Consider the following 12,409-nt stretch of genomic DNA (forward strand, 5'->3'; position numbering starts at 1 on the left):
GTGCAACACTTCTATTGCTAGGTGCACCTGCAGAGGAAGACAAAGGGTAAACACCGTCACAAACAGATAAATAAGCAGAGGAAACATGCTCCCCACCCCACATCTCAGTTTATGAAAAGTTTGAGACTCCACCAAAATGGAAATGCGTATTCAGTGAGATTTATAATTAAAATGGACGAAAGTGTAAAAATAAAAAGAAAAGGCTAGTAATGAAGCCTCTAAGTGAGAATTGTTGAATGAAAAAAGAAAGCTTTGTGACTACCATATTGAGTCTTTCATTGTTTGAATATTGGGGTAATGCAGCCAAGATTAACCTTTTTAAGTTACCTCCAATGCCTTCCATGCCAAGTTTATTTCATGCACAACATGGTCAAAAACTCCACTTCCCAACTTTGTAGGAGATAGTGGACATGTTGTGTGAGAAGAACCGTTGAAAATCAAAACTAAAACTGTAATATTGTTGCATGCATAACGAAAGCTTAAAATTTTATATAACTATGTTAAGTAGTGGGTGGTTACCCATGTAAATGGGTTAGTGGGGTAGTTAGTATGTGATGAAAGATAACCGTTTTTAATCCATCCTTATCGAACGGCCTATATTCAATCTTGAATCTTATCGGACGGCCAACATTAGTTTCCACTCTTCAGTAACCTATTATTATAATTATATTTGTAGTACATCACAGTTAACCCCATACTCGCTCACATCATCACCGGAATGCCCTTTCCTTTTCTTTTCCCTCATTCGGTCCACACCAATATATTCTATAAGATGGTTAAACTTGAAATATTCATCTTATAAAATTGTTCATGAGTTTTGATAATAATTGTCACTTTCATCCAAATAGGTAAACTGACATAAATAACATTGCACTAAAGTTAGTTGCGTAACCGACTAAACCTTATGGACGAAAATGACATTTTTTTCTTTGTAAAATTCGAATGTACAATTCTGACGTTCTTATTATTATCTACGTATCAATATAACATTAGTTTAAAACTGATTTTGCGCTTGATATTGAATCTGTATTGCAGCTAACCGAACTTGTACCAACCGAAATCCCGCTGTTGATACATATTAAAGTATGTGTATGTGTGTGTATTAAAATTACATATAAAAGTTCCAATCCGATTAATCCGATTAATGCTGACTAAACAGTTCTAGAACACTGTTTACACACCCAACAGTTGACCTAAAAGTCAACATACCATCAATTTGAGTTCCCTGTGTTGACAGCTGGCGGCGCGATGGGGCAGCTTTTGATCAAAGCTTGTACACGGCTTTCTAGCGTGTCTATATTCATGTATTCCTCCTAAAACAAAATGGAGAAATGAAGTTGCATCTTTATACTAAATAGAGTGAGTCAAATTAAAAAAAAAAACACAAAACCTTGGTGGTTGCAGTTTTAAACAGGCCTTCTTCTAAACATCTAACAATTCCTATCATCTTCTTTTGATCCACCCCATGAGTTGGTTGTCGCAGCATTAAGAAATCATGGCTGCAAAAGGAGATAAAATATTATCAGTGTTTAATTGTCAATTATATGAAGAATGCAATGAAATGCAGAAAACACATTAACATTTGGGAAGATGGAACTTACATTTTCTCTTGTATATAACGCCGCGCACTCACAAAACCAGGATCTGTGTTGCACTGGCCTCCAGAGCTTTGCATTATGTTCTGCTGACGTGGCATGACAGACAATGAAGTTCCAGATTGATTCGGTACCTGTCCAGACATATCTATAGGAAAATTCATTTTATATTGGTAGATAATTAAAGGATGAGTTATGATGTTCATTGATTTACTGATTTAGAGTGTATGCATAATAAGTACCTAAAAGACTTACTTACAAAACTATTGAGACTTCTTGATTCAAGAGATATCCCAACATTAAATGCATATGTAATTATGTACACACACACATATACACAATAACATGTACACACACATGTGTTCTTCAACATTAAAGCTGCATATTGCATATATACATTTGTTTCACTTCTAATTTTGAACTCATAAAATTAGACACACAGAACTAGGCATGCAAATAAACTGAACGTTCGGTGAACAATTCGTGAACCATTCAGCAAAAAGTTTGTTTACCTTCACACTAAAAAAATTTCTACATTTAGTTAGACAAATGAACATGAACACATGTCTCGTTCGTTCATTTAAATTCATTTATATATGTTCGTTCGTTTACATTTGTTTATTATATTCATTTAAAACTTTGTGAACTTAGTATAGTTATAATAACTTTTTAGGCCCAAACACATTGTTCTTTACATCACCTTTCACTAGTGATGCTCTTTACATTACTCTTCTCTAGAATCACCATAAACAACATATTAAGAACACACAACACTGAAATAAAATAAAGGTAAAATTTACCATCAGATGAACTTAATGAACCATTGTGCACCCCGTTGGGAGCTGGAGTGCTATCCGGCAAAACGTTCCCTGTGTAGACAGCTGGCGGCACCATGGTATCCATAGTTGATGGAACCATTAAACTTGACTTCCCACTTTGATGCATACCTGGATTTGGGATCATAGTAACCGCGGGAACAGAAGTACTTCCTTGTGGATATTGTTGATTGTAGTTACTGAAGGGAAGGTGTTTGATTAAATCATGTAAGCGGTTTTCCAGTGTGTCTATATTCATGTATTCCTCCTAAAACAAATAGGAGAAATTAATTTATAGTATTGTATCAAATAAAATGAATCAAAGAAGAAAAACAAAACCTTTGTGGTTGCAGTTTTAAACAGGCCTTCTTCTAAACGTCTAACAATTTCTATCATCTTCTTTGGATATAGTTCCTGAGTTTGTTGTCGCCTCATTAAAAACTCATAGCTGCAGAAGAAGATAATATATCATCAGGGTTTAACTGTCAAATATATAAAAAAAATGCAATGAAATGCAGAAAAAGACCAACTTACATTTTCTCTTGTATATAACCCCGAACACTCACAAACTCAGGCTCCGCATTGCATTGACCTTCAGAGCTTTGCATTATGTTCTGTTGATGTGGCAGGGCAGACAATTAAGTCACAGATTGATTCGTCACCTTTCCAGAAAACTGTCTAGACATATGAGTAGGGCGGAAATTAAACTCATAGATTAGGTAAGATAAAAGGATGAATTTTTATGCCGTTCAATTGTTCACTAATTTTGAGTGTACGTATAATAGGTACCTTCAAAAGCATGTGAAACATTCACAAGTTTTTATACCTATGAAAGAAAGCACACGGGGAGCAAAATTAAAACTACATGAAGCCGAGCGAGCATGCCTAATGAGTCAGTAATAACTCATGTTTGTACTCTTTAAATCCTAGATGTATTTTATCATCATAATTCATAAGTAATAAAACCGTCTAATTCTTTGAACAACTAATAACATATTGCATGGGACACGGGCATCTGAAGCCAACTGTTTGTAACTTTTTCTAGTGATCATAAAGCAAAAATCTATTTAAAGTTGTATATTTCATGCTTATTACTAAAAGTTGTCACTTCAAATATTCAAAACTGATATAAGTAGTTACCTCTACAAGAAAACTAATTTCAATATCATGAAATCCTAATTAAACCAGCTGCTCTGCATATGGAATGATAGACACGAAACAGATTAAAATCAAGATAGAATGAGAGAGAGGATGAGGATAGAATGCAGTAACATACCTTTAATTATTCTTAGAACTTGAGGTGGATGAGCAACTGGGAACGCATAAAGAAACCATGCACAAAAGAGAAGAAAGGTGACATTGTCTAGTATAGTTGTAACCTGGTAAGGTGAATTAGATGCCCGGGTTTGGGTAGTAACAGTTTGGTTCTCTGCCTCGGATATTTTGTTTGAATATAATAAAATTTATATTTAAAAATAATTATTATATGCGTATTTGTTGATTTTTAACTAAACATTTAAAATACTTTTTTTTTCTTTTCATAAAAAAATTACAAAAAATAAACACGTTTTTAATCCTCCATTATACAATAATTTTTATGTTATTTTAGTATAATTAAAATGATAGAAATGAGTTTCTTCTCTTTCAAATTTAACGAAAAGCTGAATCTAAATTTCAAGTTAGTTTGGTTCAAAGTGTGGTTTACTTGTGTTGCTCCAGAATAGTAATCAACACCTTAGGAATTTTCACCATTCACAATAGGTAATGATGTAAATAATGCCAAATATTATATTATGACAATTATTTAGTTGTAACGATGTTAAATTTGTTCTAACATCATGAGTGAAGCTTCTCCCAATGGAACTTGTTTCTTCCCGATTTCAATGAGCTTGATCTCTACATCTTCACATTCTTTTTACGGCTAGTCACCGAGATTTTATTTTATGGGTTTCACAGTTTTAGAAGAGTTAGGTTTCAAGAATGGAGTTGCAAAGGTTTACATGCTACTTACATCAACAATGGTTTCATATCAAAGGTTCTACATTCAAGTCCTTACAGATTTAAGTAAAATTATCCAACCATAACATCGGGTTTCCATAATGGGACTTGCCCAAAACATATATTTACCATTGGGAGTAAACATCATGAGTACTGTTTTAACAAAAGTCTTGGTTATCCTTAAACTTGTCTAAAACATATGTTACCCACGTACCGGCACCAGCACCATGTTACCCGCATACCACCCGGGTTGCTTGTTTAGTGATGCCAAATTGCAAGTCCATTGCTGGATTGACAATGATAAATGAATCTATAAGTAAATCTCACCTTTTTTATTCTTAAAATGAGAATCTTTAAGTTTGCTTTTAAAATTCGTTATTGAATTGTTTATGTGAAACGATGTGTAATTATATGTATACATAGATATATTAGCAAGTATTGATATTGACGAATTGAACAGCTAATTGCGACACATCGAAAGGTGACATACTGAAAAAGTATATGTGACGAATTGACCAAGTGAACGTGATTATTTAATGCATCAAAAGATGTTTAGTGAATGTGACTAAGTTAATGTGAATTATTGAACGCATATGTATATACCGATTGATAGGACATTTCATTACGCTTTACTTTTTATCCCACTAGCAAAAGCTAACTTAATTTACTCAAGTGTGCATATTGTTTTTCTTTATGTACGTCAGCTTACATGCTCATCTAGGAAGAGTCGATCGAGGGTTCGGGGAAAACTAAAGATAAGTGTTTTCTTAAAAGAAATTGATGATTTTGTACTTTCTTTTTTATTCAATTAATGAAAACGATGTTATGTCTTATTATCAATGGAAATTAACGCATATAATTCTTACACACTATACAAGTAACACTGCAGCCCTAGCCAGGGTAGAGTGTTATGCATAAAGTCACGAACTTGATTCATTTTCATGTTGCAAGCTCAAGTCAACATAGTTGGATCGATTAAGGGTTTCAACAAAGAACTCAGGTAAAGTTCTCGCATGTCCAAGTTTTTGCATATACTATAGACATCGCTTTAATATAGTTGTCACATGATAAATATAGTTATCTCATAAATAGTTATCGCGTAAAAGTAGTTATCACATAATGTAGTCTTCTCTTAGTATAGTTATCGCATGATAAGCATGTACCCAGGCTATGTGACTACTTTATCTAACGTGATTACTTTGGCTATGTGGTTACAGAGCATTACAGTACTATAGGATGTTATTAGTTGTTAAGCGACTACTGTAAGATGCTAGTTATTGTTAGGCGGGTACTTTGGATAAGCGACTACTAGCTTGAAGTATTCGCTAAGTATGGATCGTGATAAATTTACGTATGATCCTTGTAGAGTCGTTTGAGTGTTGAGTTAGGAAAGCATCACCCTATAGCTAAGAAGTTTGCTTAGATTAAATGAGTTTCTAGACACCTCTTTTATGTTACGTTTTGAGGTGGTGTGCGTTCTCACCTTATGATTAAATGAAATGTGGTAAAACCGTAAAATTTTTCGCTTCTAGCCTCGAGGTAAAGACTAATTAAGAAAATATATTCCTAATGCATGGTAATCTTTTTATAACGAAAAGATAAAGAAAGGTATTAAAGTAATTAATTATGTGAATATATTAATGGTGTTATGGAATGAGTATGTGCGAAGTATATGTAAACATAGGTAATGTTTGCGACGTACACTTATTGTCCGTATTTACATTGTAGTATGATATTCAGGAAATGCTAATGTAAGCATATATCTGAGGTCCTTGTACGTGCTTACATTATGTGGTTTTACAAGACATGTGGAATGGATAATGCAAAGGGTTGTGACCCTTGTACGTAGCTTTAGATTGGTCTTATGTTAAGTCTATCTAAATATAATTTGCTTCAACATTAATTTTGTTTAAACAACTTCAAGGCCTATATCTTCGTTTCCCATTAATTATTTTTCCATACAACAGTGAAATTTGGGATGTTGCATGCAAGCGCAAAGTAGTAGAAATAATACACATCATACATATAGAGTTTATTTATATACATTCACTTCCGTAAACCAGCATAATACAACAGTTGCAATAGTTAAACTTGTTTGTTTTCAAAACGAGAAGTAGCAACCAGAAGTAAATGGTTCAACCTGTGGACTGTGAGAGCAGTGTTCTCACTCATGTCCATATTCCTCCCTATCATTCCTCCGGGAAGCGCAAGATCAAACTTGTAAACCACATTCACAAGGGAAAGCTTCATTAGCGTGTTGGCAAATTCAATACCCGGGCACCCTCTCCTTCCAGCACCAAATGGGATGAACTCAAAGCGAGACCCTTTGTAATCAAAAGAACTATTTAAGAATCTCTCTGGCCTAAACTCCTCAGGTTCGTCCCATATTGCAGGATCTCGTCCTATTGCCCATGCATTAATGAATACCCTTGTTCCTGCTTCAATATCATATCCCATTATTTTAACATCTTGAGATGATGCTCTTGGAATTATTGGAGCCGGGGCATGTAGTCGCATAGTCTCTTTGAGCACTGCACTCAGATACTCAAGTTTTCCTATATCATTCTCGGTGATTTTTTGTTTTCCCTGAGCTACTGAGTCCACCTCTTTTTGTAGGGTTTTCACCACCATAGGATTTCTAACCAGCTCACATAATGCCCACTCTAGAGCTGTGAATGTTGTATCAGTTGCAGCAGCAAAAACGTCCTGTAAGAAACAACATGAAGATTTATAATGCAATTTGGTTAAGATTACCTTCAAAAAACTTTGTATTTTATAAATTTTAACTGGTAACTAGGAAGACAAGGATGAAAATGATTTTTGTTGGGTGTTTAGGTGGTTTAAGACAGATATTTGTAGGCGAGTTAGTAGATTCTAAGTGTTTCTAGCTACTCCAAGCTCTTTTAAAATAAAGTATTTTTTCTCTCATATATACAATAAAAGAAAAGAAGACAAAAAAAAAACTATTTAAATAAATTTTATATTGGAATGTCGACACAAAAAATTAAAATAAAACAATGTATTTAGTTTTTTTATAAGTTAAATATTACAGTTAATTATTAGAGAAAAATAAATTATTGTTAAATGAATTATTTAATAAAAAATAAAAATTACAATCAATTAATGTAACTTAAAAGTCCTCTACTGCACGTCCCAACAAGAGTCCTACAAACTTAAATATGAAAAAATGAATAACTTGATTTACTAACTAAAACATTAAAAGTTTGCTCCCCATCGAAGTCTGAACATATACGTCCAGAGGACGCCAACCTTAATATAAAAAATTTATAAACTAAGGGGGGCGGGATCAAATTGTATAAGAAATTTTGATCGAAAACGGGTAAATTCACACTATGTATAAAAATTTTCGGCCGAAAAATGATAAATTTACACTAACGAGCGAAAAAACGAAGGGGTTGGGCTAAAATTTCCGTCGGAAACGAGTAATTTACACTATGTATAAAAAGTTTTGGCCGAAAAAGGATAAATTCACCCTACCGAGCGAATAACGGAAGGGGACCGGACTCAAAATTTTGGTCGAAAACGGGTAAATTTACACTATGTATAAAAATTTTCCGCCGAAAAAGGATAAATTTATACCACCAAGCGAAAAAACGGAGGGGGCCGGGGCCACCCTGGCCCCAACTAAGCTACGCCTCTGCTCCCCATCAGACGAAACACTTCTATTTTTTTAGGTTATGGGGTGTACTCTAACCTTTTATAACTCTACATAAACACCACATCATTTATTTTTCTTCATTTCACTTCATCTCACTAAAAGAAAAAGAAAATGGTTTAATCCATTTTACTTCATCTCACCTCAATTAATTTTAATTTAATATGTCGTTTGCCTTTTAACAATCATAATCCATTGTATATTTTTAACAAATTTAACACAAGTGGGGAGTTTTTAATACATAATTGAAGTGACATTTCAACCAAATTTATATTCGACGTTAGAGTATACCAGTGTTAGGCCTTAAACCACCTAAACCTAAAAAAAAAAAAAATAAAACTGTTCGCCACTTTAACAAGTCTGCTAATGTTTCTACAAATGCTAGAAAGACTAAAAGAGATCGAGAAGGTATAAGTAGTACGTTACCAATATGACAGCTTTAATAGTATCTCTAGTAAACTGAAAGCCGCTTTCATCTTCATGTTGCTTTTCGAGCAGTATATCAATGAAAGAGCGGTCTTGATGATCAACCATCCCGCTCTTACTGACAACAGGTTCTTTTGTGTTTCTAAGTGAGTGTTCTTCAATGACACCTTCAAGAAACTCATCAAATTCTTTAGCAACTTTCTTAGTTCTGGCATTTAAGCCTCTTAATGTATCCACCCATGATAGAGACGGTATGTATTGTCCAACACTAAAAACAACCACCAACTGTTTAAACTGCTCAACCATGGTATGAAATTCTCTTTCATTGTATTTCTTGCCCAAAGCTAGCCTGCATATCACATCATTATTAACCGACAACATCAACTTTGTGAAATTAACGACCGAACCACATGTTTCTTGGATTTTTTCTATCATAAGAGTCATCTCTTCTTCTCTCACTTGTTGAAATGACTGGACACTTTTATTACTAAGATGGTGCAGGACAACGATACTTTTAAGCTTCCTCCAATACTCTCCATAATTAGAAACTACGATATCCTTTCCGCCGTAGGTAACTTTCCATAAGATGCCTGATTCCCCTCTGTCTAAGAACACTCGCTCATGGGTTTTCAAGATTTCTTGGGCTGCTTGAGCGGTAGAGACAACCACGATCGGTACGCTTCCAAGCTGCATAAGCATGGCGGGGCCGTGTTTTTGGGCCAATTTCCAAAAGGACCGATGGTAATTCTTGCCAACTTGATGAAGGTTTCCGATTATTGGAAGCTTCCATGGAGATGGTGGTAGGTTTTTGTGTGTTTTGGAAGAAGATGAAAACCATTTAAGATAAAGTATTATGAGCAATGCAGGGATAAACGATGAAGAAAAAAATAGGTGAAGAGACTCGTAGAGAATAACATTTCAATATGATCATGCTGATCACCAATATATCACCATGGGTTTAAATAGATTCAATATTTCTAACATTTCTAGCACAAAAAGTTGGAACTTTTTTTGTACTCACATGTGGTTTTGAAAAACCATTTAGGCAAAAGCAATTAATTCTATAAGTGACAGTAGGCGGTATGGTTTTCGAAGCAACATCAAAGTCAAACTCTAAAACTAGCATGAGCTCGGTTAAGACAAGGCCAGCCATAAGGTGTGGCGGGGTGGTCGACGGCCACAGACCCGACACCCCTCCGATTTTTTTTTTTAAAATTAAATGTTTTTTTATTAACAATATGTATATTTAGCGTTTAAACTCAATTACATAATTAGTAGTTGGTCTAGTGGCAAAGAGGTATTACTTCAAATCAAAAATCAAAAGATAATGGGTTCTAGTCTTATTTGAGACATTTTTAATCATATTTTTATACAAAATTATTTAACACAACTCAAATTATAACTAAGTAAACTCATATAAAAAGTAAATTGTTTAAACCCAATAAAATATTCCTTCTATCTAAGGCCCAAAAATTTTTCGCCTTTTTTTGTGCGTTCTCGAAGCCGACTTTGAGTTAAAACAACATAATCTGATTATAATAGAGTAACAAACTCTATAAATTGGATAGTACAGACACAAAATAGAAAATGCTTGTTCTAGAAAAAAGTTGATTGCAAAAGTAGGAAAGTCGTGAGGCTAGATAAACATTTATTTAAGATGAAGTTTCGCCAAAGTTGCTATAGGTCGCTATGGGACTACACATCTTAAAACCATTTTTTTTCTTTTCCTTTTAAAAAAAATTATTTATTTGTTACTTGATCTTTTTTAATAACTTGTAGATTTAAGTTTCTTTAAACTAAGTACTTAGTTTTGTTTATTTGTTTGCCTATATCCTAATGTAAAATTATTGAAAATCTAATTGTATTTAAAATAAAATATGTTTTTAAATTTAAAAAATGAAAAACACTTTGCATACTGGGGTCTTTGAATATATCTCAGTTTTCTAATAAACACCAGTAGAAACTTGGGCATTTGAGACCGCCCCAGCTCTGTAAGTAATTTTGTTTTTATTCCTTGGTACTGAACTTTCCTTTTTACAAGAAAAATAATAATTCATATATTGAACAAAACGATCCAACTATAATAGAGAGAGGTGTAAGCGAGCAACAAGCTGCTCCGCCACCCCTTTTAACCATTCATGATAATGGTGGATCCTTAACTACCTAACTCACCATCGACGGGCCTATTTGACCGGAAAGCATCATCAATCACCTAATGGACTGTCAATGACTCTAAAGAAGCTTTAGTGATAATATTTTAGAATCACCGACCCTAATTCACCTTCATTTAAATCCAATAAAACATAAAGCATTATCAACTACACAAATGGACCATCAAACTCACCAATTGGCCATTAGTGACTATAATTGAGCATACACGATCCTTATCCGCCATCATTGACCACCACTAACCATAAGGCCTAATAAATTACTTCAGTAGACCATCAATCACCTTAAATGACCTTAATGACATTAACTGATCATCGGTGACCCTAATTCACCATATGTCTAACTAATTATAAACTATCATGAAGCGTCCAAATGGACTATCAATGTTGGGATTATACAATAATGAATATGTGACGTTCGTCAAAATGTTTATGATCTTTAATGAAATTGCTCTTTTATTTATTAATCATTTCATTTATTGATAGTGTGTGTTGCCTTTGCAATCCCGGGATTGTTTTTATACAATTTTATTTTTCATCACCCTTTAGTATTGTATGTACATATAAAATATCCATAATCATGATTATTTATTCATGTACTTTTCCCACGCAAGTCACTAGAATCATTCTAGAATTATCATTACTATTATTATTATTGTCATCTTTTCATATATTGTATAACTAATAAAATAAGCAAATGAATGTTTTGGTTAAATAAACTTTATTGAAAGAGTTAAACACTTTGAAAGCCTCTTATCCCATTTTAATTTTTGTTTTTAATTATTAAAAATTCTATAAATATAACAACTCTACAATTTCACTATAAAAAGAAAACCAATCCTCCATCATTTTCACACCTCAATACATTCTTTTTTTAAGCTTGAGAACAATAATAAGTAAGTTTTACAATTTCATGTATTTTATGACTTTTGTTTTGATTTTACCTTAAATGTTCATACTTGTTCATATGTAGTTCTTCATAATCATGGAAATCCAAAATAAACAATATGATTTTCTAAATATTGGATCAAACCTAGTTATTTTGCAAGAACATAAATATTTAGCTAAATAGCATGATCCGTTGATCATCCCAACTTATAAACTTTGTTTTAAATAAGATGATTTATAAAAAATTGATTTATTTAAATATTTCTTATAATAGAACTAGTATATTTGATATATTTTGTTCAACATAAACTAATATGTATAATTTCTTTAAAATAATTAATGTAAAAACCTTTAAATTAATTAATTGGTAAATTAATTTATCATGTTACTCAAAAACGAAACGTTTAATCATAAATTGTTTTTAATCGTGTTATTTAAGCTTATATTAATAAGCTATAATTATTTATTTACAAATCATTCTTCAACTAATTAATAAATATCAAATGATTTACATAAACTTTAATTCATTTTAGTTAAACATTTTAAATAAAAAATCCCTAAGTCATGGTTTGTCGTAGTTTCCTTTCCGTTTAGACTCGTTAAAATCTAGCATACGTATTTACTTGTTTAGGATAATCCACCTTGAATCTCCGTATCGTTTGTTTGACACGTTCAAACTATTGTCCTCGTTTTCGAGGTGAATTTTCGTAACCCCTTTTTCATCTCTTTAATATTTTAGGGCGTAGCACGTTACCAATTTTTACCTCGTTAATTATGCACTCGTTTACAAACCAATCCGCATTATATCATTCGTGTTGAATATTATTCTTTCATATTTTATAT

General features: G+C 32.9%; 2 protein-coding genes across 2 annotated transcripts; both read right to left on the minus strand.

The window, feature by feature from the left end:
* Positions 1 to 1,157: 1,157 nt before the first annotated feature.
* Positions 1,158 to 2,852, minus strand: LOC143563576 (histone acetyltransferase HAC1-like). Its single transcript, XM_077051084.1, has 5 exons — positions 2,750 to 2,852; positions 2,396 to 2,678; positions 1,602 to 1,743; positions 1,391 to 1,499; positions 1,158 to 1,313 (listed from the first exon to the last, which is right to left on the minus strand). The coding sequence occupies exons 1-5, from the start codon at positions 2,843 to 2,845 to the stop codon at positions 1,212 to 1,214; spliced, it is 732 nt and encodes a 243-aa protein (XP_076907199.1). The 5' UTR covers positions 2,846 to 2,852; the 3' UTR covers positions 1,158 to 1,211.
* Positions 2,853 to 6,483: 3,631 nt separating this feature from the next.
* On the minus strand, positions 6,484 to 9,417 carry LOC143563577 (3-beta-hydroxylase-like). The gene is made up of 2 exons (XM_077051085.1): positions 8,511 to 9,417; positions 6,484 to 7,114 (listed from the first exon to the last, which is right to left on the minus strand). The coding sequence occupies exons 1-2, from the start codon at positions 9,207 to 9,209 to the stop codon at positions 6,494 to 6,496; spliced, it is 1,320 nt and encodes a 439-aa protein (XP_076907200.1). The 5' UTR covers positions 9,210 to 9,417; the 3' UTR covers positions 6,484 to 6,493.
* Between the last annotated feature and the right edge of the window lie 2,992 nt (positions 9,418 to 12,409).

The sequence above is a fragment of the Bidens hawaiensis genome, unplaced genomic scaffold (genome assembly GCF_021521415.1).
Source record: "Bidens hawaiensis isolate Kalapana, Puna unplaced genomic scaffold, B.hawaiensis_p1.1 tig00021500_1, whole genome shotgun sequence".
Taxonomy (NCBI): domain Eukaryota; kingdom Viridiplantae; phylum Streptophyta; class Magnoliopsida; order Asterales; family Asteraceae; genus Bidens; species Bidens hawaiensis.

Excerpts from the sequence above, each read along its gene's own strand:
- LOC143563576 (XM_077051084.1), bottom strand. The coding sequence starts at position 2,845 with ATGAGGCGACAACAAACTCAGGAACTATATCCAAAGAAGATGATAGAA. Across the intron at positions 1,500-1,601 it reads CGTTATATACAAGAGAAAAT|CCATGATTTCTTAATGCTGC; the intron begins GTAAGTTCCATC and ends CTCCTTTTGCAG. Across the intron at positions 1,314-1,390 it reads TTAAAACTGCAACCACCAAG|GAGGAATACATGAATATAGA; the intron begins GTTTTGTGTTTT and ends ATTTTGTTTTAG.
- LOC143563577 (XM_077051085.1), bottom strand. The coding sequence starts at position 9,209 with ATGCTTATGCAGCTTGGAAGCGTACCGATCGTGGTTGTCTCTACCGCT. Across the intron at positions 7,115-8,510 it reads CTATTAAAGCTGTCATATTG|GACGTTTTTGCTGCTGCAAC; the intron begins GTAACGTACTAC and ends TGTTTCTTACAG.